The sequence below is a fragment of the Gastrolobium bilobum genome, unplaced genomic scaffold (genome assembly GCF_033153095.1).
Source record: "Gastrolobium bilobum isolate Gb01-03AN ecotype WA unplaced genomic scaffold, APGP_CSIRO_Gbil_v1 utg10099, whole genome shotgun sequence".
NCBI lineage: Eukaryota > Viridiplantae > Streptophyta > Magnoliopsida > Fabales > Fabaceae > Gastrolobium > Gastrolobium bilobum.
The window spans coordinates 12,000-37,807 of NW_026896627.1; the positions used below are offsets into that span (position 1 = coordinate 12,000).

The window sequence follows — 25,808 nt, forward strand, 5'->3', positions numbered from 1 at the left end:
ATTCTAATAAATGATAATTAATGAAACTGAACTTGACTTTAGGCCCGGAAACGCAAACAATTAAATAGCAATAACTGCAGAGCGAATGGTCCCTCCCATACAACAGCGCGCCGTTACAATTTCACTTTAAGGCTTAACATAACGCAATCATGATCTAACGGTAAGACGACAAGATAACAACAGATAAGGCCATCAAGATCCTGACACGTGTCATGACTGACCAGAGGCGTAAAGCATGAACTCAGGATCAGACTCGAGCCGCGCCATCGTTTCAGGCGCCAAAACCACCTCCAAATCGACGGCGCCGCCACCTTCCCTAGCCGGAAACGCCGACATTTTCCCGTCAAACTTATTTGCTCCGCCGCTCCGCACCGCCAAGGGCCTCCCCCATCCAAAATCATTGTCGTACATTGGGAATCTCGGCGAGCTTCCCATCTGCAACGTTGCTCCGTCGTGGTTCCCCAGCGGGAAGCACTTCGGGTCACGCTCCCAATCCTCTATGGCCCGCCTCACCATAGCGCTATCGTAAGCCCTCACGTTCTTGTTCAGCTCCTCCGCGCACCACCACAAATTCCTAGACACCACGTCGCCCGCGGCGGCGCACGTGGGTATGCTCTGAATCGCGTTCCCGAAGTAGTAATCCCCCAACTTAGGCTCTAGACGGTTGCGAATGTTCACTGCCATTCTAAACGTCGTCGTTTTCGTCCCTAGAAGATTCCTCGCGCGCGTCACGCATTGCCACATCAGCGCGCACAACGACTGAAACGACGAGATCTCAGTCGTTTCGACGGTTTCAGTTTCCTTTCTCGTAACCGTTTTCAGTTGAGGGTCGTTGTTCAGCTTCCCCATCAACTCAACGGCACCAACGTTTTCCCGCCACGTTTGGTTCACTCTCGCTTTCAGCTTCTGAATGGCCACGCGCCCGAAGCTGAAAATCCTCTCGCGCAAGGCCTCGTCGGGGTTGAACGTCACCGTGATGTCATCACTTTCCGGCAACAGGAGCACGACCTTCGAGATCAGGATGGATTCCCGGCGGAAGTCCGGGACCCTGGAGGCACACGTGGCTCCCCTTGAAACATCGGCGAAGGTGTTGAAGAAGTTCCATAAAGATGTACCGTCGGTGACGGCGTGGTTGACGGCGCAGCCGATGAAGACGCCGTCGGCGAGCTCGGTGACCTGAACGGCCATGATGGGAGAGAAATGGGCGGTGTAGTTGATTTTCCGGTGAAAGGGGAAGAGTTCCGTGAAGGCATGAGGTACATCGGGTGGGGACAAGAGGTCGGCGATGTTGAGGTCGGTGGCTGTGGCGTGGATGAAATCGACGCCGGCGTCGTTGCATGTGATGTAGATGTAGCCGTGAGAGTCAGTTATGAATCTGCCGGCGAGTGGGGGAAAGAGAGATAGAGCGCGTGATAGGGAAGTGATGAGGTGAGGAATGAGAGTGTGAGAGGGAAGAGACGGGGTTGTGAAGAGACAACCCTTTTGGATGTAATGGCAAGAGAGCATGTTAAGGTCTGAGATAGAGAGCTTGAGGTCTTCCATAGTTGATTTCTGGTGAGGGAAGACACTGCATTTTGAGAGGATAGTGAGTGCACTAGAATCAGAAGAAGATGAAGAAGGCATTTTTGAACGTAGTAATAATAATAATAATAATAATTATTATTATTATATGTATATTCTTGAGTACCAAAACTCAACACAAGGTGGTAAAGGAACTTGGCCTGTGCTCTGTTTATATAGGCCACCAAAAGGTGTGATGGTTCGTTTTGTAAAATTTTATTATAATTGCATATTGTGTTCTGTTATTTTTTAACTTTGTAAACAACTTTGGGATACACCACTCCAAAAGCTAGCTCAAAGATGGGAGTGCCCAAGGCCTTATAAAGGTCATATTAGTTGCTCACCCAATCAATGTGAGACTATATATCTCAACACGCCCCCTCACGCAAGAGCCCTTTAGGCTAGAAGCGTGAAAATTGCACAAGTCTATTTTTGGTTTACCTTTTGTGCTTTTCTTTATTTTTAATTCCACTTTAAAGCGAGGGAAGGTGAGGCTCTGATACCATGTGGGAGTGCCCAAGGCCTTATAAAGGCCATATTAGTTGTCCACCTAATCAACGTGGGATTATATATCTCAACATGCCCCCTCACGCAAGAGCCCTTTAGGCTAGAAGCGTGGAAATTGCCCAAGCCCATTTTTGGTTTACCTTTTGTGCTTTTCTTTATTTTTAATTCCACTTTAAAGCAGGGGACAGTGAGGCTCTGATACCATGTAAAGAACCTTGGGATACACCACCCTAAAAGCTAGCTCAAAGGGTGGGAGTGACCAAGACCTTATAAAAGTCATATTAGTTGTCCATCCAATCAATGTGAAACTAAATATCTCAACAAACTTATGTACATTCTATATATGGATATATTAGTTTTTTTGGTGTGTGATCATCTTTCTTTTTATATTGTAGCTGCACCTTATGAGGGGTAGTATATATGATTGAATATCTGAACATTAAAAGTGAATTTTATTACATCCCAGTTTTACAATAATTATTATTTAAAGTTTTATATTAAGATTAAACAATTATTAAATATTCTTAGCTTTTAAGAGAATATAATTTATTAGATTATATTAACTTCTCACTCTATTAATACTTTCTTATTTTATTTATTAAAAAATTAAAAGTAATTTCTATCTTTTAACTGTCCAATTGTATTAATAGCCCATGGGTTTGGTGGTTGTCTTTTTAAAAAAAATATATATAAAATTGTATCATTTTAAGTGAGAAAAAGTGATACACAATGAAAATTATAGAAAAAAAAAGTGAGAATTTTTTTAATTTCAATTTTGAATAAAAAATATTAGTTTAACTAAAATAACCCTCCTTGAAAAATACAAATATTTTTCCCATAGCCAATTGGGTTTGCGTGATAAGATTAAAAGCCACAAATCAAAGCAAGGGAATATCAAATAAAAAGATTTTACATTAATTTATCAAATCTTCTTTTCTTGTCCCCAATTGGTTGATAGCTAAGAAATTGAATTAATTTTGGAAATATTTTTGCAAGTTTTCAGTTTTTCTTTTTAAAAAAACTTACTTAGGTAGTATAAATTTTTAAATATATTTTAAATTAATACATTTTCTTTTTTAAAAGAACACACGGCCCTAATCATTACTAGTTGAGTCACTCTATCCGACTATCATCTGTCTTAGAGTCGGTGCTAGTCAAGGTATAATACAAAATAAATTTGATACCATTAGAGAAATAAAAATAAATAAAAAATGGTTAATATCGTAAATATATAAATAAGTGATTAGTCATATTATTATTTAAAACTAAAATATCATCATTTGAATTAAGGAATACAATCTTACCAAAAGAAGAGGAAATAATTTCTAGCAGAAAAGTGATACATATATAAAGAAAATGGATTCTTTCATTTGATATGAGTATATATAGGAGAATCTCAATTATTTAACTATAAATTAATGGTTGTATTATTTTATTCTATAATATATCATATTTTCTACTTGAATAATTGAAATTTTCTTATCTTCCATGCCATAATAGGTAATGGATAAAATATGTAAAAAAATAAAAAATATATATATATGTAACGATATTGCTAATAACCTCTTATTCTCACATAGATTTGTTGCTTTATTCCAAATCCAATACAGAATTATCCTTCACAGACTTTTCCGTCCGGACTGTTTGAAATGAAAGATGGCATCACTTTAATTCTTTTCACAAATCATTAAACGCTTATGGAGAATATCTATATTTAAGTCACAGCATCACCTTATGTATAAATTTTGAAAAAGGTTATACTTATAACTTTTTTTTTTTACAATCTCTTACAATCATATTTTAATATTATTGATTTTCGCCAATCAACGGTTATCATTTATTGTGAATTAATAATTAATTAATGAGTTTAATTTGCGAAAATCATAACTGTTAATTGGCGATGTTAAGATATGGTTGTAAGAGATTATAAAAAAAGTTATAAGTATAACCTTTCTCATAAATTTTATAAAAATAAATAATGTAACATACATATTCTGGTTATGCATGTTCAAATCGTGCATGCCTCTAATATATATCTTGCAGAGTGTGACATGTGATATATATTTTTTTAAATTTTACATAAGTTGTCTCTTATGAAAATGATTCACGATTTAAACAGACACACTATTCCTACTCATTTTACTTGTATTAACTAGATAAATAATTTTAAAAAAATAAACTACTGCTATATATCTTTCAATTTTTGCACTACAAGGATAAAATTAAAAAGCCTCCGGTTTATGTACCCAAAAAAAAAGCCTCCGGTTTGTAATCTGAGTTGATTTGACACAATGCAATGCCCGATCCGATTTGTCGCCTATTGCGGATCTCTTTTTCGCCACTCGAAAATACCATATCATAGACCAATCCAAGACGGTTCTATGCCCTATTTTATATCAAACAAATAACTAAAAAATAAATAAAAATTCATAGACAGCAACATGATAAGGAGAATAACCCTGCTAACTGTGCAAAAGTACTTAATGCGAAGCATATTGTGTATTTTGGTAATAGTAAAATCTTAATTGATTAATATTCAATAGCGTTGCTCCCATGGCGTAAGGGATGAACATCTTATTCTATAATACTAAAAAAAAGGAAATAATAGTTCATACATGATATAGCCATTGGCATGTAAAACCTAAAGAATGCTAATTGCAAATTTTACAAATGGATATTATTGTACAGCCTCGGGTACCCAGTAGATACCATCTAGCTAGCTAGATAAGTCTACTAATTAATGATATTGCTTAATAGAGCAATCTGATTTGGATTAGACTTCTTCTAAATGATTATATTATAAATGAAACTCATTTCCCTATAAATTAAATGTTAAAAATATTTATATCTAAAGGAAACACAAGTTGCAGGAGAATCTATGTAATGTGTTAGGCTGTTAGCTAATCTTGAATTCTCACATTTCCTTTTTTGTTATTTTTTTATGTTATTAGGATACATGAACCCTATTTTATGTTTTGGCAAATGAACAAGGTGACTTAGATTTAAGACCATCTCGTTCAAAAAAGATCGATTGAAGTGTTGAACCAACCTATCCACACGACCACGTTCCACAGCCGCCATTTTTTAATTTTTGGTTTTTGTTTATATATTTTGAAATTTTTATTTAACAAATTATTTATTTATAAAAAAGTTTAAATATGTACTTATTATTAAAATTATTACGACAACCTTTGGGTTTTTTGAATTTTTATATTTTTGCAATATATATAACGTAAGCTAGCAGTCCATTGGTCTGTGCATGGTCTGGTGCACTTCGTTTTAAGTAATTAATTAATAAAAGAAAAGTGATAGTTATATTATATAATGAAAGTATTTCATAGGAATCTCACAAAGTTCATCATCATTTTTAATTAGGTTTCATTTCTCTCTCTCCCGGCCCCCTCTTTTAAATTATCCAAGGCTCCCAACGAGTATGGGAGTTTCCTGTGTTTGTTTCTTCTATACAAGTAACAAGTGTCTTAAAAAAATAATGTGTTATGCCACTAGTATGGTCTGTAATGCATATTTGTCTAGGTTCTAAGAACCTAGTTGAAATTCAATGAGTTAGTTTAGTTTATGATCAAATTGTATGTGAATAATGCTAACTATGTCAAGGCTGTAAAGATTATTTTTATGAAAATACATTTTTTCTTATCAATATTGATATTTAATAGCCAAATAAAATCACCATTTTGTTTATGAAAGAATTTTTTTCATTGTAAATCTCTTAATATCGTTTGAATGGTCTACTTCAAAGTTGTAAATGGCTCCAATACACAAGCCGAATTTTTAAATTTAATATTTGTAATAATGATTTTCTATTTAATAATTAGATATTTCATACGTACTTTAAGTAGTAATTTAAAAAAAAAATTATATATAAAATATTTGCTTCGTTCTGTCAATATGAATTTTTTCAATTTTTTTATATTTTTAAAATTATAAAATAACGTCTTTTAAAATTATAGTATATAATTTTATTTTTAGTAACTAGAAAACACTAAACCCTTATATACACACAAAAAAAAAAAAAAAAACACTAAACCCGTATATGAAAAGATTAACTTATAAATGTTACATTCATTATTGATCAATAATTTATTATTATTTATTCTCGAAAAAAAATTATTATTTCAAAATTGCTGGAAATAATTTTATTTCTAACAAATGATATCAAAGATTAATAAATTAATCCTTTATGAAATATTTCACTGCGGAATATTTGATAGTGTTGCTACTACAACGTAACAGATGAACTTCTCTTATTTAATAAGACTGAAAGAATAGAAAATGAATTCATACATAATATAGCCATAAACGTTACGAAACCTAAACAATTCTAATTAAGAAAAAATGTTTGACAACATTTACTCACCCTTAGCAAGCTATTCTGTGGAGTGTGCATAAAAACAATCTTTGAAGTAAGTTTTAATTACTTATAAAGTATAAATTTTATCTTTGAATTTTAGTGTAATTATATTTATTAATTGCCTTATTTTATATACGTGCAGGCACAAAACAATGAAAATAGAGAAAGGATGATTAGTGAAAATGGAGTCTGTGTCCACAAATAGGACATCATCTAAAACTAATGAGCCTCAAAGTCAAATCATTTCAGTTCAGTTCCAGTTTCAGAGAAGACAAAAATGGACAAGAATGACAAAAAAAAAGCCGAAGGATCTATATCTCATGGAGCCATTAGAGAAAGAAACTTAAAAATTTGATGTCTTTAATTGATGGAAGATGAATTCTAGCAAATATCCTACTCTTGCTCTAATAGCTATAGATGTATTGGTTATACTAGTATCTACAGTTGCTTTAGAATATGCATTCAGCACTTGAGGTACAGTTCTTAACAACTATAGGAATTCTCTTACTTCAAAAGCAGTTGAAGCATTAATAATTTGTACACAAAATTGGTTCCAGTGCACTTCTTTTTCGAATGATGTAGAAGAGCTTATAGAAGAATTTGTATAGATGGAGATATGTAATTACTTTATTCTACTTATATAATTTTTTAATTTTTCTAATTATTAAGTTGCTAACAATATTTTATTATAATTATTTTAGATATTTCTCACAATACAGAAGTTGACGATGATTCTGGTGCGGATTCTGATTAAAGTTGATGATGTAAGTTGTTGTTTTTTTAAAAAAAAAATTCGCATAGTTTTTAATTTTAATTTTAATCTCTTATTTTTATAAAAGTTGTTGTCTAGCTTTTGTTTTGAAGACAACAGAGTGAGCATTGAGCAAGCTGAAAGAGAGAAATATAGATCAGAAAGATGGTGACTTGAAATCTTGTTATTTTGTAGACTTTGAATATTAGATGTTATTGATAGCAAACTATCTTGTTTTAGTTTTTTATTGTCTATTACTCTATTTTAACTTTTCATGAGTTTTAAGACTTGTTTTAGTTTAAAAACTTGAATTTTTTAACGGATTATAACATTGTATGGCTTCATTTTGATATAGCTAGTGATTTGTACGATTAAAATTTTAAGCTTTTCGTGTGGTGTGTAGTTGTCATGGATGATGATATGTTGAACATGTCCAATTAGGACTATTATTTGGTCTTTATATGACAGATCATGACACAAATTTTTTTTGTCTGGTTGTGATCCAACTATGTTAGTGGATGCAAATAGAGCTTTTCATCCTCGAGATTGTGTTGTTTCAGAACCACCAATTCCAATGAACTACGTCAGAGATAATTGAATAAGAAAGAGAGATAGGTTTTTTAATATGTAGCCCACAAACCCTAATTATGTTGTTCTTTCATAAACATCAGGAGCTCCCTTATTGCAAATTATTCAGCCAGCTTCATCAATAGAAGAGAAGGTGGATAAAATTGAAGAATTAGTTGTTAAAAAGGAAGGTGGCCAATTGAAGAAAAGGCAAACTAAGGGTTCTCTGACCACTTCAAAAGCTAAGAAAACTAGGAAACTAAGGAGGGCACGACACACACCCCTAACGGGCCTGATTTCGGGTGCGACGAGTCTCGTTTATTTTGTACATGATTGATTGTTATAGATTCGTAAATAGATCTTAAATGATAACATTTTTGTAATTATTTATTAAAAATAATATTTTAATTTTTTGCCCGACTTAAACTAGTAATTGATATAGATTTTTAAACTTGTGGCATATTTTAGAAAATATATGTTTTCCTTTCCTTTTAACCAAAAAGAGTCCACTAAAAATGATTGCATTTATTTAAGAGGAATATGTTTCTCATATTTCATGGGACAAATTATCTGATGCAATGTACCCAAAAATGGGTGGAATCCACAAAGGAGAAGAGAAAAAAAGAAAAAGAAAAAGAAAAAAGGGGTCCCGCCCATTTTTTTGTTTATTTCATGAGACAATTTGTCTCATGCTACATGAGAAATATATTTCCCTTCATTTAATTATATCCAAAACCAAAACATGGGAGATTTTGTTATAAAAAAAAAAAAAAAAAAACATGGGAGATTTGTTCCACATTAATAAGCATTATTATATAATTTAGTTTTTATCTTATTTCTTTTGGAGATATGTTATTCTACTTACCTTTTTTTCATGCTCACTGTACCTATCACACTCCAACAATGTTAGATCAGAATCTTAAGAGGACAGAGAAATGATAAAGGTTAACTGAGATTATGATATAACGATATTAGAGAGTGATAGATAAGCTAGATATAAAAAAAATGTAAGTAGAATAACCTATCACTTCTTTTAGTTATATAAATCTTAAAACTATGAATTTTGCGTTCACTTTAGATATTCTGAAAAAATATAAATAAAATAATGATAAAATTCTGCCATTTAAATGGCTGATTTAAGAGAGAAGTTTTTGTGAAGAACTTGTTTAAATAAATTATGTAGACTAAATCAATTAATAATTAATATATTATCATTTTATATCAATTAATCACATAAATTCTTTTTTTTTTTGGAGTTACCCAACCCTAATTATCTCTTTGAGACGAGTTGGCTCCCTCCGGTATCCCCACGAGCTTCGACTCTTTGAGCCGGCTATGGGACTAATCCGGAGTGCGGGGGAACAGTGATGGCTAAAGGTTCAGCCCCCTCCCCAAGAATGCATTCAGCGGGAATCGAACACATATCCAACCCCACTAACTCAGTTAATCACATAAATTCTTATACTACATGTATGATTATTTTATATTTAAAGTGATAATGGTTAGTTATGAATTAATTTAATTTACATAATTTTATTAATTATTTATGGGTTTTATAAGTATCATGTTGCAGGAAAGTGAATATCTTATGCCATAGAAACACCAAGTGTGGGGCCCATCGATTTTTTTAAAAAAAAAAAACATAAATTTCGAAGGGTCTACCGAAAGGATACCCATTTTCTTGCAACATGATACTTATAAATACCTTATTTTATATATATGGGACATAATCAATTTACACTTAAGAATAATAAATCTTATACTTAATCTTAACTGTTAAGTTCTGTCAATCAAACGACGATAATTAATTAGATGATTCTCATTATTTAATTATTAATTTCCAATAAATTATAATTGTCAGATATCAAAAATCCACAGTTAATATTGAGTGTAAGATTTATGATTCTTACACCGGTGTAAGAAGATCTTGCCCTATATATATAGGGTTTAATGTCTATCATGTTGTAGAAGATAATTTTATCTCCTACACACATACAAAAGTGTGTGAGAGCTATGATTTTTTCTCTCCTTTCTCTTCACATGGGCCCCACACACTTTCATGTGTGTGGAGATAATTTTATCTCCTATCACATGAGAAACGTGCATCAAACCCATATATATATATAATGGTATGATCCTTTGACACCAGTCTCAAATTTAAAGTTTGACACTTCATCTGAGAGCCATTAGATCAAAAAAGATCAACGACTCTGATTTGTAAGCATGTGACACCATTGATCTTTTTTTATCTAACGGCTCTCAGATGAAGTGTCAAAGAATCCTACCTCATATATATATATATATATATATATATATATATATATAATTATTTCTCCTTCTGCTGGACATCTAAATTTAAATCTTACACAGTTGATTGGTTATGATTCCCCAAATTTAACGTGATCATCCACTTTTGTGTGGTTAAGATTTCCCGAATTTATTTGCTAGACGTCAAGGCCAAGCGGCCTGAGAAAAGTAAAGCGCTCACACACACACACACACATATTTATATGGTTCGATTTTTCTGTGGTTGCTTTGCGTGCAGCAATGACAAATTTTCCATATATATATAGGTTAAAACATTTAATATGGGGAATCATAACTAATAAAAAGGTGAAAGGATTAAATATGAAAAATCATAACCATACACATGTCATTGCTGCACGTACAACAACTTTAGATATGATTTTACCATATATATATATATATATGGGAAAAGTGGATGAACAGTGACTGCATATAAGGGTTGGTGCGGTCAAAAAATTATAATTATTACTACAGGTAGTATATAGTTATAACATTAAAGTTTTTTTTTTGAAATATAACTATGTACTACCTATAGTACATATTTATTATATTGAAGCTGCTTTTTTTTCTCTCTTCTCAGTAACTTTTCAGAGGCTTGTCGAGTAATGTAGGAGAGAAAAAATAACTTTAATATTATAACTATATACTATCGGTAGTAGGCTTTTTCACCCTTTTGCCCCTCATTAATTATTTAATAACCATTTTGCCCCTTATTGCAAACTATCTACCAATATGTCCCTCTTTAATCGATTAAATTGAATATTTAATCGATTAAATGGTCAAATAAAGATTTAATCGATTAAATCTTCAACTTAATCGATTAAATCTTCCTCTTTATCAGAAGAACAACCTTATGCATGAGAGATTTAATCGATTAAATAGGGAGATTTAATCGACTAAATCTTCAAGTCAACAATTTTTGCCTATTTTGACTATTTAATCGATTAAATTTTTGGCTTAATCGATTAAAGAGGGGCAGATTGATAGATAATTCTGAATAAGGGACAAAATGGTTATTAAATAATTAATGAGGGGCAAAAGGGTGAAAAAGCATAGTTATATTTCTAAAAAAAATAACTTTATTATTATAATTATGTATTACCCGTAATACATAATTATATTTTTTTGATCGCGCAAACCTTATATATAGTGACTTTATACATCATTTTCCCTATATATATATATATATATATATATATATATATATATATGGAGAATATTACTCTCATGTTTAACATAAGAGAAAAATTCTCTCACGCACTCACAAATTAGAGGAGAGAAAAAAAAATAGAGAGTGGGTCTCACCTTTGATTTGTGAGTGCATAAGAAAATATTTTTCTCATGTTGTAGAAGAATTGTTTTCTCCTTCTAGTGATCCTTAGATTTTTGTGCAACATTTTTTTTAAAAAATGTGAGCCCCATATTAGATGTGTCTATAGCATAAGAAAATAGAAACTCATATATATATATATATATATATATATATATATATATATATATATATATAGGAAAAAATATTTCTCAAGCAACTTGAGATAAGTTTATCTCCGGCAATCCCAAAACTACGTCGTTTTATTTATTTATTTTATTATTTTAATTGATTAACCTTTGAATGGTTATGATTTTCTTTTTTTCTCTCTTTCTTTATCACCGTTGATTCATCTTTGTATGGTTATGATTTACTAGCCGGAGATAACATTATCTCAAGCAGCTTAACAAACGATAAGCCATATATATATATATATATATATATATATATATATATATATATATATATATATATATATATATAGAGAGAGAGGTAGGATCTTTTGATACCGGTGTCAAATTTGAAGTTTGACACCTCATCTGAGAGCCGTTAGATCAAAAAAGATCAATGGTATCACACTCTTATAAATCAGAGTCGTTGATCTTTTTTGATCTAACGGCTCTCAGATGAGGTGTCAAACTTCAAATTTGACACCGGTGTCAAAGGATCCTGCCTCTATATATATATATATATATATAGAGGCAGGATCCTTTGACACCGGTGTCAAAAAAAAAGTTTGACACCTCATCTTAGAGCCGTTAGATTAAAAAAAATCAATGGTGTCACATGCTTACAAATCAGAATCGTTGATTTTTTTTAATCTAACGGCTCTAAGACGAGGTGTCAAACTTTTTTTTTGACACCGGTGTCAAATGATCCTGCTTCATATATATATATATATCCATTTATAAACTTTTTTTTACTAATTTTTGCAAATTATATTATGTATTCCTGGAAGTACATAGTGTAACTTAGTGTACTTTTGGGAGTATATAGTGTAACCTAACGTACTTTTAGGAGTACCTAGTGTTGTAAGAGTTTGTAAACAAAATATTTGTAAATATAACTTTCCTCTATATATATATATATATATATATATATATATGTATGTATATATATATATTAATATTTCTCATGTTGTAAAAAATAAATTTTATATCCTAGACAACATAAAAATGTATTGGGTATACACTTAAAGAGAAATTAAACTCATATATATAAATCTCTCCTGATTTGAAAACAATGTTCTTGTGGCAAGAGATAAGAAAAGATGGAGATTGGAGACACTTAAAATTCCGTATACGTGGGATTTAAAAATAACTAAACTTTTGTTTTCTAACTTTATTGTGCCTAAATAACAAGAGCGGGTATAGTGATTCCTTACATGAACAGGTGTGTAGTGGATGACCACCTGAATTACTGCACATTAATGACTCACATTTAAGCACCAAGCATATTATGGTATATTCGTGTGAGAGGATAATATATATATATATATATATATATATATATATATATTCAACTATAAATAAATTAATGAGAATTAAATAAATATAAAATAAATGGGAAATATTTTATCATTTTAAAGAATATAACTTTATATTATTTTAGATGTAACAAGTAACGACGTTATTTTGTTATATAATTGATGATTTTTCATACTCTCTCTCTTCTATTTTCTCTCTTCTCCTAATTTTATGGAAGAAATAAAATATAAAAAACCATCAAATATATACCAAAAAGATGTTGTTTCATCTAAAATAATGGAAAGTTATGTAATTTAAAATAATAAATATTTCCCCCAAAATAATATTTATAAATATGTGTGAATAATATAATTCTTAACAGAAAACCATGCCTTTTTTTTTTTTTTGAAAAAATAAAAACCATGCCATTTTCTTTGTTGACGCATGCCGATGCTGATGAAGGTGCGTGGCTTGAATTGGGTCGTTTTTGTTCACATCCGGCCAATTGCTGCGCCCGCCTATCCAAGTGGACTATATGTGGAAATCTTTCTTTAGAGAAAAATATTAATTTATGGATTTTAGTATGAACTATGTGATTGTGACATTAATTAGTTTTATCCTTGATTTGTCAAAAATATACGTTTATGACGCAGCTTAATAAGTAGTCTGGGTTTTTTAGGACTTGGACGGATTTTGAGGGTAGCAATGTTGTCATTGGTGAACAATTCAACCTTTGTTTTCAATGGCGATAATTAGTCACTACATTAAGCTACATATAAAATCAAAACATTAAGAGAATTCAGACACTTTAGGAAAGATATTTAATTTTGATATACTAGTATTGCACGTCAGTGCATTAGTCACTACTTATACTAATTAAACAAACTTTAATTAGGCACTACATTAAGCTACTATGTTTACATGCTTTTAAATGCAAGGGAAAAAGCAAAGAAAATAAAGGAGATCCTTCTTGCCACACCCATTTTTTGAATAAAACTTGTGCTATGTCTACAAAAGGATTTGTGCCTTTACTCAAGTTTTTGGAAGGGTCTTGAAAAATAGATAAGTAAGGGGAATTAACACTCTCCTTAATTAATTTAAAGTAGATTCTTATTTTTTTTTTACCTCGGTTTGTTTGAGAAAATTTTCAAAAATTTAAAGGAGAATGAAGCAATAATTTTTCTTCCAAACGATAACGAGTATTTTTTTGCTTTCCTCTCATGCTAACATAGCAGTAATAGTTTTAAACGTGGATAATGTATGAACCAATGTTGTAACCGGCTCATCAACCTGCCCGATTCTTGCAATGGACCGGATATGATATTGACCCGGTGAACCGATGGTAAACCGCAGTTCAACCGATACCGATTTTGGAAAAAATATTTCCAAATTGATGGCAAACAACAACTTACTACTGGGCTACATTTGTTTGTTAGTTAATATGCATTATTTAATATATTTATCATATCATTTAATATAATTGTTTCAAAATTACATCTAGTGGGAATCGGACCTTTGTTGTGAAGATATAAATCATAGTATTTATCACTAAGTTACGTTCAGTTCTTGGTTCACTTGCACCATTTAAAATATTTATTATATAATTGAGTATAAAATATAAATTTATATGCATATCTGATTCATACGGTTAAATCAGTAACTCACTAATCTAATATCTCAATCAAATTAATGATCTATTCGAGTTTAATAACATTGGTATGAACTCCCTCTTCACACATACATTGTGGTGGGAACAATAAAGTCTATCGAGGCATTAATTCGAGTATAGAATGTAGCATAACGGTCCAGGTTCAAATGCTGGTTGAGTCAAAAAAAAAAAAAGGATGTAGCCGAGATAATGTCTTTTCTCTCTTATGGGATTCTCTGTCTCAACCTCAAGTGCCCTGCAACCTCCACCACTAATGTCTGCCATTGCATTCGCTAAAGAAGAGCCTAAAGCAAAGGCATCCGAAATTCCAAACACGATCGGAGAAAGGATGCAGTGATTAAGTAGATTAATTAGATTAATCATATTCGAGCATGGTCAGATTCATATTGAGACTGTTCCCCCAATATTATTTTATTCATCTCTGAAATGGAAATTTCTTATTAAAATAAACAAATTGATCACTACTTGATCGGAACAGATTTTTACAATTAGGCCGATCATGTGATCTTCTTCTACACAGCTTGGAATCGACTTGGGTCAAAGCATCTCGCAGTTGGACCGTTTTATCCCATGGATCTTCTATTGAACGAGATGAGAGATGTACCTGTAAGACACTCCGAACGCTCAAGTCAGTTATGGTTCAAGCAGGTTTTATTATGTAGAAGAAGACGATGTACCTTGTGGTTAATACATGTATTTATAGTGGAGTGATATGCTGCTTGAAAGATGCATTTTTTCATGGTGAAGGCAAATGTTTCTTGGTGCCAAAGTAGTATGGCTGTCATGATTAAATGTTGAGGAGTTTACTGGCATGGAGTCTTTAATATTGAGGAGCTTGTTGGTTGTCATGAGCTTTTAAGGTTGTGCTGGTTGCTGTGATAGCCTTTAATATTATGCAACTTGGAGAGATGGGTTTTGCAGCTTTCTTTGACTATGAGCTTTCTTAGTAATAAAAGCTTTTAGTTTGGGCATTGTATTTGTATAATATTTATCCATATCACTACTTAAATTAATGATTGTTGATTGGTATAGACATATAAATCAAGGGTAATACACTAATACTATTCTCCTTCCTGCAAAGAAAAAAGAGAATAAATTATAGTATTAAACTTTTTATCTACCAAAAAAAGAAAAAGAGAATAAGGTGAGAGAAAAATTTGACATGAAACTCACCTATGGAATGGTTAATACTATTTTCTAACAGAAGAATAATATTACACATAAATCAACTATCAGTAATCTGTATTTATAAGGAAAAAATGAATAAATAATGTTAAAAATTCTTTCGCGTCTAGATAAAAAAAATATATTCACATTATTTATTCATTTTTTAGTTAAACTCATCTTGATGACTAGATCATTAATTAAAAAGGATAAGTATCGTTCTCTATTTGAGAAATTATTTTATCGTTTATATTTTTTATCACGTGAATTATAAAAAATAATAATATTCCATTCAATGTGGCTAAAGTATATTCAATGACTGGTGATAAAAAATTAATAATAATAAATAATCCACAAACACATAATTTTTTTTTCATTTACCTATTTGGATGTAACCCAACTTATACGATAAACTGTTCTACGCTTTTAAACCACCACGCAAGATTATATTCAGTCAATTCATGTCTTTACGTATTAACTTCATCGTTGGGACCTATCACACTATTCTATATTTTATTAATATTTTTAAATAAAAATAGGCTTAAAAATAATAGATATGTAAATAAATAATAGGTCTCATCATTAATTAAAACTGAGATATCGAAATTTAAATGAAATAAGCAGAGCCCTACACGAAGTTATAAATTCTAGTAACATTTAAAAATGTCTTAACAACCTACTAAATAAAATAAAATAAAAATGTCTTAACGTGTACATTTCCAAAATGGAATCAAACATTAAATCATATAATGAAAGTAGCTCAACCAGAAATGTCTATTCCGATTGTTGATAGAAAGTATCTTTCCTATCCAAATATTCGAAACGGGGAGAAAAACACCCTTCACAATAACAAGACGAAAGCAATACAAAGAAGTGCTAACAAAGAGGTGAGGTAGCGAAATTGGAAAGATGCTACTTTCCTAAAAAAAACCTTTTTCCATTTCAAGGGAAGGTACAGTGTAACCAAATATCTTTATCCAAAAAAAACTGAGCTCTCAAGGAAATCGTTGCTCTATAAAGTGCTAACATTTGGGGCCTGTGACCCTTTTGATTTATTCATTTATTAGGATAGAGGAGAAAATATTTATTATTAGAGAAATACAATTACTAGAAATATGATGGGAAAATGAATTTGGTAAAAAAGTTAAAAAAAATTGGGTTAAATTTCTTAAGTCTATATTTGGTTGAAGGTAAAATATTGATGAGAAAATGAGATGAAATTATCATATTAACCCTTGACTAAATACAAAGAAGACTCTCTCTCCAGCTTTCTCTTGGCACATTTTTTGATAAGAGATATTTGTATCATTTGCTTTTTTTCCTAGTTGATGGGGTAATGAGAATACCATCCTCCGGTGATATTCTGAAATGACAAAAAATTTCAATTTTACACAGACTGAGATTGCTAGGCAAATTACAAATTTTTTAAAATCTCCTGTCAAACATGGTCAACTAGAAAAATCATCTCAACTTTTTCAGTCATCCTAAAAAAAACCTCCTACCAAACACCCCCTAAAAAGAATCAAGCAGCATTTCAAATTTTCAATGCTTGGGGCTTGGGTGTTTTATGAAAAGCAAAATATATCTTGGTTGGGCCTTGTGGCTAAAAGGTTAACCTGGTCTTGGTCCGAACCATATGGGCTTGAAAGTTTGACCCAATCCTGATTAGCTATTAAATGAAATGGGGCAATAACCTAGCCCACATTGGTTAGACCAGTCCGTTTCTACAACCAAGTTTATATCTAGATTACGAGATCATTTTCTTTTTCTTTTTTTGGTAAAGACGAGATCATTTTCTACACTGCAGTCGTACATGCATCTGCGATTGAAAAAATGACAAGTGGATTAAAAAAAAAAAAAAATTCTCCGTACTGATAACACAGTTTATGGCTCCGGAGTCTACTATACAACCGCTGCACCGTAGATATTTCCCTATATTACCTCTATTCCATAGTTTTTTAGGGTAGTATAAATTGACATCGATCCCAAAAATATTTTTTACTTTATTTTTGGTTGGGAATTAACCCTGACATACTATGTTTTTTTTTTTGGTAAACCATACTATATACTAAATACAGTCATCATAGAATATGTTATCAAAATTATATACACACTATTTTTTAAAAATATTATTTATGAAATACTCTCTCTCTCTTTTTGAGTTTAAAAATAAATTGTTATCAAATATATACTTTTTACAGTAGACTAAAAAGTAATTCATGATAATCAATTTAGAATCGATTATGATAAAATTAATTTCGTATTTGAATATGTTAAATAAAATGTAGTTTTAAGATAGATTGTTTTGCTTAGATTGTCTTTAAAAACAAAGAAAAAATAGCTTTTGCATAATAAATTGCAACAAGGTATGAAATGATTGATCTAGATATATAAATTTGTGGTTAATTCGGTAAAAATGTCAAAATTTCAAAATAATCAGCTATTGCTTATAAACAGAATGCTTTTGTTTTTTTTCAATTTAAACAAATACTATTAAAAAAAAGTTTTTTTTTTTCAATGAATAATCAGTTTTGTCCATTCCTCCCAAACATCCCACATAATACTCAAAACGGCTTTTCTAACAAGAAGAATGCTATTATGTAGGAAAATTAATCTTTCCCAATCATGCACCAAGATCTGGCAGAAAGCCACTTCTGGTCATTTACTTTCAAGAAGTGTTTGCTATGCGAAGGCAGAGCAGAAAACATAAACAGGCATTTTATGTACCTTAATGCTGCAAACCATATTGATGTCATGAATCATGATCGATGTATCTCAACATCAATGGATTATAGTATTCAAAGATTTATCCTTTCCCTACGTACTACCTACTGGCAAACGATTTAAATCCTATGTCTGAAAGCTAAGGAAGAAGGAAGCAAAGGACATCTTGGTTCAACCAAACATTGATATTGCCTAAGTATCTGTTTGCTTTAGATTTTGGAAACTTAATTTCAATTAACATTAAAATTTTAATTTGTTGAAAAAGTAATTTTTTTAAAAAAATTATTTAGATGATGAAATAAATTTTTAAACTGTAAATATAAATATATTTTTTACATTTTAATGCTTATCCCACCTAGAATCAATTCTACTATTCTAAAATTTCAAAAGATTACTTCTCAACTAATTATACTCACCTCAAAATTGATTTTTGCAAAGTCAAAATTTTACCTAAACACCAGCAAAGCGTTTATTGCTTTGTCGCTCAGGTTACTTTGGACATATGAAGCACCGACACTTCAAAAATTTTGTCGTGTCGTGTCCGACACTTTCCGACACTTCAATACTCGTTGCAAAGATTCAAAAGTTACGTTGCGTTGCATTTTGAGTTCTAACTATTAAATTCGTTAGATTACGATTATGATTTTATTGAGTTTAATATAAACATTTGCGATATATTATGTTTCTCTGCAAAATTAATGAATATTATAAGTTTAACTTTATTTTATTTTTAAATTATTGAATACTAAATATAATACACACTACATAAATTAAAAATATTATATAATATCAAAAAAGTGTCCTAACGTGTCAAAATTTAATATTTTTTAGAATTAACGTGTCAGAATGTCATGTCATATCCCGTGTCTCGTATCAGTGCAACATAGCTTTGGACCTTCCCCTTCCACAAAATTCCAAATTTTAATAATAAATTAAATACATTTTCTATATCACACAAGTAGTTAAAGGCTTTGGTGTTTATTCTGTTAATATTTTTAGGAATTTTGCTTCTCCCTTGCAATGTGAATTTCTCAAAACACCCAGCATTTTTTCCCATAAATCCCAGAACGAGATAATCTCCCGTGATAGAACACTTTTCCCTTGATTAAAAATGCTCAACATAACTTTTCAATTAGAAGTCGAGCTTTGAATCAGTTCAATTTTTGAACCAGTGGTCTACAAGCTGTTTCGCTCTATTTGCTTGAGATCATGGGAACACCAAATCTTCGTTTTATTTTGGTTCGAGATCGAGAAGGGGGATGGGAAGTGGTTTTACCTGCTGCTGTTTTCTTTATAGAATAATAAAGTGTATTACATCCGCACTAAAGCCAAAATAGATTATTTTCCAATCAGTTGAACCAAAAAAAAAAAAAAAGGAACAAACTACCATTGATATAGAACATTCTGCTGTGCTTAAGCAAGTTTCAAGCCATTAGAGTGAGGTAGCAAATCGACTCTCACGGAGAAAAAAACAACTGCACACACAAATAGAGAGAGGAGAGAAAAATCATAAAATGGGTCCCATATCTGATTTGTGTGTGCAGGTTGATTTTCCCTAAATATATATGAATTATACTTATCTCATTTTGCATGAGATAAATAATTTTCCTACACACAAAAGAGGGATGGATCCCACCCATAGTAGTTAATTGCGCCGCAATAGCGCCGCGAGCCGCGACGTATGGGCATTGCGGTGCCTCGCCGCAAGAAACCGCGCCGCGCCACACTAGAACGCAATAGCAACCATTGGGATCACATTTGCTATCATAAGTCAAAATGTCAATATTGTCCTAAATTTAAATGTGCAACAGAAAAAATTGAAGGGTTTTTTAGTCTATCCGCGTCTTTCTATGTCACTTCTACTATCTTTGCCTTTAAAAAATGTTTCTTTTTATCATTATTTCTGTCATATATCTATTCCGCAACCGCAACCCACTATAATACTATAGTATTTTTCAGGGTTGGCCGCGACATGCCGGAATCCGCATTTGATAACTATGATCCCACCTCTTTTTATTCTCTCTCCTCTTACCTACGGATCCCACTTGTAATTTTGTTTCTGAGATAACAATTTTTCTACAATATAAGAAAATTATTTCCCAATATATATAGTCATTTTCCTGAAACTCCAAAAACACAATATCACATCCACCATTAAAATCAAAACATATACATTTCGACAACCACAACATCGTCCTAATGATAGATCCAATGACACGACACAAAAGTACTTTGTAGTTGGATAATTTGCTTATCTAACCCAACTTTTCAGTCTCAGTCATCCAGTGAAACACAATATGCCATAAAGCTCAAGTTTTATTAGGTTTCTGTTGTCAAGTTTGATCTGCACATGAGCCTTTAAAAGTAAACAATGCTATTGTTTCCTATATGCAGAGAAAACTGGTAAAAAAAAAGACAAAGAAAAAAGAAAAAAAGCTCTCGAGAAAAACGAACCTAAAATGTTGTAATAGAAGTATAGAACCAACAAAGAAACGTTTTCTTTTTAATCTAAGAACCACCGAAGCATTGTATTATGTATACTGTGTTGGAGAAAGTGCAGAAAATTAAAAGGAAAAAGGAAGAAATAGGTGCTTTTGTGAAATAAGACAGAGTAAATTGTTAAAAGTCATGACCTTATCATATACCAATCAACTTGGAACAACTGCATACATTTATATTTCATTTTTAATTATTTTACTCTATGTTTCCATAAGCTAAGCTCATTTACCAATGAATTCAAGTAATGAACGTCAAAAAATTGAAAATTGCCACTTTTTCTCCAGCTGGAAATAATTGTAATATGATTTGATCAGCACCTATAAGGTTCCAGATGACCTCGAGGAGATTAAAAATGCATATCAGGTTATCATCTGAAAAACTACAAATTCATCAACACGCCACACGATAGGAAATGATGCCATGTTGCTTCGCTAGGTTAATTGACGTAAAATGCAACACAACCATGTTAATTGCTGTACCATTTATTTGTCCTTTCTTTGCAAGCATATCCATCAGGCATAAAGCCAAAAGAGCAAGAATCAGACAACAAATGATGAAGATCCATAAAAAAAAGAAAAAAAAGCAAGCAATTTCCACCATCCTAAGACCTGTACCAACAGTAACTTCAAACTGATTCCGTATTACGCAGCCCAATCACTAATGAAAAGTTCTGAGCAAAATCATTGTAGCACACAACAAAGAGCATGCATCTCAAGCAAGTAACATACCATAATACTCTATTAAAGAGAAACGATATCAATTCAATTAATATAAAGAGCCGCATGAACAGAGTATGAAATCATCACAAGATAAACTTTTAATAAAGCAACATAGAAGCATTCAATCCAACAAGAAGTTGAAATATATATATATATATACACATACACATACATTATATATTTATAATTAGCCTTCAAAGTGCAAACCTTGCCAACACCCAGAAGCTAATAAAACTCAATAGTCTACTCTGTAATGGCTGTAATCATCCCGTGCAGAAGCGACGTCGTTCTCATTCTCAACCCTCTCAGAGATTTTGTCCTCTTCATATTTCAGCCCCTCATCCAGAGCAAGCCCGCCAAGAGTACCAGCGACAGCACCAACAGCAAGCCCAGCGCCCAGGCCCATTTTATTACCCTTGGGCTTGGGATCGTAAGAGGACGAATAATCAAGCGGGGCGGAAGGCCCACTAGGCCCAGCATAACCTAAGGGACGGTCAAAGAAGGGACGTGACGGCGGAGGCGGGGGAGGAGCACCGGAATAGTAACCAGGATAGTAACCGGAGTAGGAATCAGGGTAGGAGGTGTATGAAGGGTAGGGTGAAGGTGGTGGAGAAGGTGAAGCAGAGTATCCTCTGTAGCAGAGGAAGGTAGGGTTAGGGTTAGAATTGGGATTGGGGTTAGGGTTAGGGTTGGGGTTGGGGTTAAGGGTGACGTAATCGAGGGTTGGAGGACGACCGAGGAGGCCGAGCTTAAGGTGGATCTTGCCCTGAGGGCGACCGGAGGGTCGGGTGAGGGAGAATTTTCGGATCCGGGTCGAATCGTTGAGGTCGTGGAGATCTTTGAGGGGGAGGCGGAGGGTGGCGACAAGGGGTTTTGGGGTATCGGAGGGTTTGGAATGGAAGATCTCGAGGGTGAGGAAGGAGTCGTGGAGTGGGAGAGTGAGGGGTACGGCGAAGCGTTCGTTCCAGACGGGGGAGGTGGAGCCGGAGTCGTCGGATTTGGTGGCGAGGCGACGGTCCGGGTCGACCCAGAAAACGACGTAGGGTTTGAGATCGCCGTTTTTCCAGTTAACGTTCTTGAGATGCTTGGCGGAGACGATGGTGAGGTCCAGATCCACGGATTTAGACGGAGGAGGACGCGATGTTGCCATTGGGATTTGGGATTTGGGATTCTTCTCTTGTGTGTGTGTATGTGTGTGTGTTCTCACAAAACTCTGTTCGTTAAGAAAAGGAGCATATAGAGGAATTTGGTCTAATATACTATGGATTTATCTCTACAAAAAAATATGAGTCTCTTTAATAAATAAATTTATTTCTTGAGAAAAAACTATTTTATCTCGAGTTATAACAATTTTCTTACACACACAAATGTATGGGATCTTATCACTTTTTTTTTTTCTCTCCTTTTATTTGTGAGTCTCACTTATAATTTTATCTCTGCAACAAAAAGTAATTTTTTTCCTTCAAGAAAAGTATTTCTCTTTTGTTCCATCACAAAATGTTTTATTTATCAATACGAAAAGTGTTCAATATATTAGGCCCATCTATTTAAAAAAAATAGCAGAACTTTATATAATACCTGTAAGAAAAGTTCGTTTTCTCTTTAAACTATTTAAATCTCATTAATCATTATTTACAAAAAAAAAAAAAAATATTATTCCCTACTCAAACAATAAATATGAGAATGAAAAAAGTTGAAGATAAGAACAAAAAACTTATTATAAAACCCATTTAAAAAATATAAATATAAGAGATAATACTTCTCAACATAAAAAAAAGTAATTCCCTACATTTAATTATCCGAACCCCTTCTCAGACGAATCCTAATAATTTCGTTATCCTATTTTATTCTTGCTTAATAGTAAAAATATCAACAACAACAAAAAAGCTAAGGTAGTCTATTGTCAGCGCGAAAGGAAATTAAACAAAAAAGATTTACCTAAAGATGATAAATACGTCATTGAAAGTAATTATTATATAAGAATTTATTTATTACTGATTTAATTTAAGAATATATCATAAATTTAACCTATTAAAGGTAATTATAAATATCTTCTTACTTACTCATTTTAAAAATAAATTTATTTCGCAACATAAAAAAAATCATTTTGAAACTGAATTCATTTTAAAAAAAACTTTGCTGCATACATACCTGATATCTCATTTAAAAATAAATAAATACAAAGAGAAAAAAAAAACACAATTGTTCTTCTTAAAATATCATTTTTATCAACATTATGATTAGGAGCGGAGGTGTTCATAAATTATATTAGATCGTTTTTTCTTTTTGAAAAGTTCAAAAATTCCTCTTTCATTTTTCTTACAATCACTTATCCTTTATGGTTATTTTTTTTATCATTTACCTATTTATAAATTTTTCTATCCAATCAACCTGTTAAAAATTAAATTAAACTGTTCATTTTACCCTCATAAAAAGAATCATTATAGAGAGTAGAATTTTCTATTGCAATATTATATTTTTTATCCAACTCTGATTGTTTTCTAAAATTTATACCAAATTGTCACACACAAAATGTCATCCTAACAAGTTGAGAGAAAAATTAAAATGAAAGTTACAAGTTAGTAACTAATTTCGATATACTAATAAGATAATATTCACATCATTGTTAGCAATAATGAATGCTTAACTTAGAACTATTATTTTTCGTCTTATGAATTTATATATCATTAATAACACTGACTTGACATTAGTTTGATAAATGTATTGATATCTTAAATTTAATAAATAAAATTTAAGTAATTAATTTGTATGTAAATATTTTTTTATTCTGGGTAAAAATTAAAATGAAAAAATGTGAGCTAGAGATTGGTAAAAGCTTGACATGCTTAACAAGTTAGTAACTTATTTCGATCTTGATAATATTCACAACATTGTTAATAAGAATGAATGCTTAACTTATAACTATTATTTTTCTTATATATATATATATATATATATATATATATAATGACTTGACATGACTTTAATAAATAAATTAATATCTTAAATTTAATAAGTAAAATCAAAGATTATTTAAGTAATCAATTTTTATGTAAATATATTTTTATTCTGAGTATAAAAATCAAAATGAAAAAATATGAGCCAGAGATTGGTAATAGAGAAAATAATTAATGTTGGAAAAATATTAATATATTAAAGAGTAGGTTGATCTATTGATGTACACCAATATTATGTTCAAAGATATGAGCAAATACACACAGATGATAAACATATTGACCACCAATAAAACAGAAAAAATCTGAAAAATTTAAATAAATGAGGAGTTAATTGAGTTAAAATAAAAAATTTAATTTAAGCTAAATTTTACATATTCTGATGGGGTTAAGGATTTTAACATGTAATATATGTTTGATTATTTGCCTAAGTATTATAATAAATTAACAATATATAATTTATTGTGAAGTTGGATAGAAAAATCATTACATCATCTTTTTATATGGGAAAAATTGATAGTTTAAAAAAAATTAATAGTGTTAGAACATAGACGGATGAAAAAAAATCATAGGGGATAAATGATAAAAAAAAATTATAAAGGAATAAGTGATTCTAATAGAAATCACAGGGTTTTTTTTTTTTTTTGTATTTTTCCTCTCTCTTTTTTTGACAAAAATATCGAGGAATATCTACTTGGTTTTCAAATCAATTTCAAATTTGAATATAAAAATACAAATGACACATTTGACAAACCTACGAATATTGGAAGAACTTCGATGACCGGTTAATTTCAAAACAATGTTTGTAGAAATATTCTAATTAAAAAATATATATATTAAAAACCTATGTAGTGACGCATAGAATGAGAAGTTGAAATTCCAGTAGGTAAAGGTATAAATTTAATATTAAAAAATATATTATATAATTATTAACTTGGTTGGATTAGATTTATTTAGTCTTTTTTCAAAGAAAATTATTAAAGTCAACCATTTTCTTGATATATTCATCGACTTATTGATTACCCAATTAGTTCGGTTCGAGCACTATCGAACCCATTATAAAGGTAGCTCTTCTTAGATTATTTTTTTTATTTTCAGAGCTCGAACTCGAGACCTCTAATTACCATGAAAAAAAAAAATTACTTACAACTTGGACCAATAATTGTTGGTTCAATCGGCTTTCAAATAACTTTATTATTATTATTAATCCCCCCAGACTTATTAGGAATATACATAGTAGGAT

The 25,808-nt window shown here is 31.3% G+C and overlaps 2 protein-coding genes across 2 annotated transcripts; both read right to left on the bottom strand.

The window, feature by feature from the left end:
• Window positions 1–210: 210 nt before the first annotated feature.
• On the bottom strand, window positions 211–1,623 carry LOC133301119 (uncharacterized acetyltransferase At3g50280-like). Its single transcript, XM_061500730.1, has one exon. The coding sequence runs from the start codon at window positions 1,621–1,623 to the stop codon at window positions 211–213; it is 1,413 nt and encodes a 470-aa protein (XP_061356714.1).
• A 20,032-nt stretch (window positions 1,624–21,655) lies between these two features.
• Window positions 21,656–22,845, bottom strand: LOC133301114 (actin cytoskeleton-regulatory complex protein PAN1). Its single transcript, XM_061500725.1, has one exon. It carries the CDS (start codon window positions 22,759–22,761, stop codon window positions 21,847–21,849), a length of 915 nt encoding a protein of 304 aa, XP_061356709.1. The 5' UTR covers window positions 22,762–22,845; the 3' UTR covers window positions 21,656–21,846.
• Between the last annotated feature and the right edge of the window lie 2,963 nt (window positions 22,846–25,808).

What these genes read in the sequence shown, in the direction of transcription:
- LOC133301119 (XM_061500730.1), bottom strand. Translation starts at nt 1,623, where the DNA reads ATGCCTTCTTCATCTTCTTCTGATTCTAGTGCACTCACTATCCTCTCA.
- LOC133301114 (XM_061500725.1), bottom strand. Translation starts at nt 22,761, where the DNA reads ATGGCAACATCGCGTCCTCCTCCGTCTAAATCCGTGGATCTGGACCTC.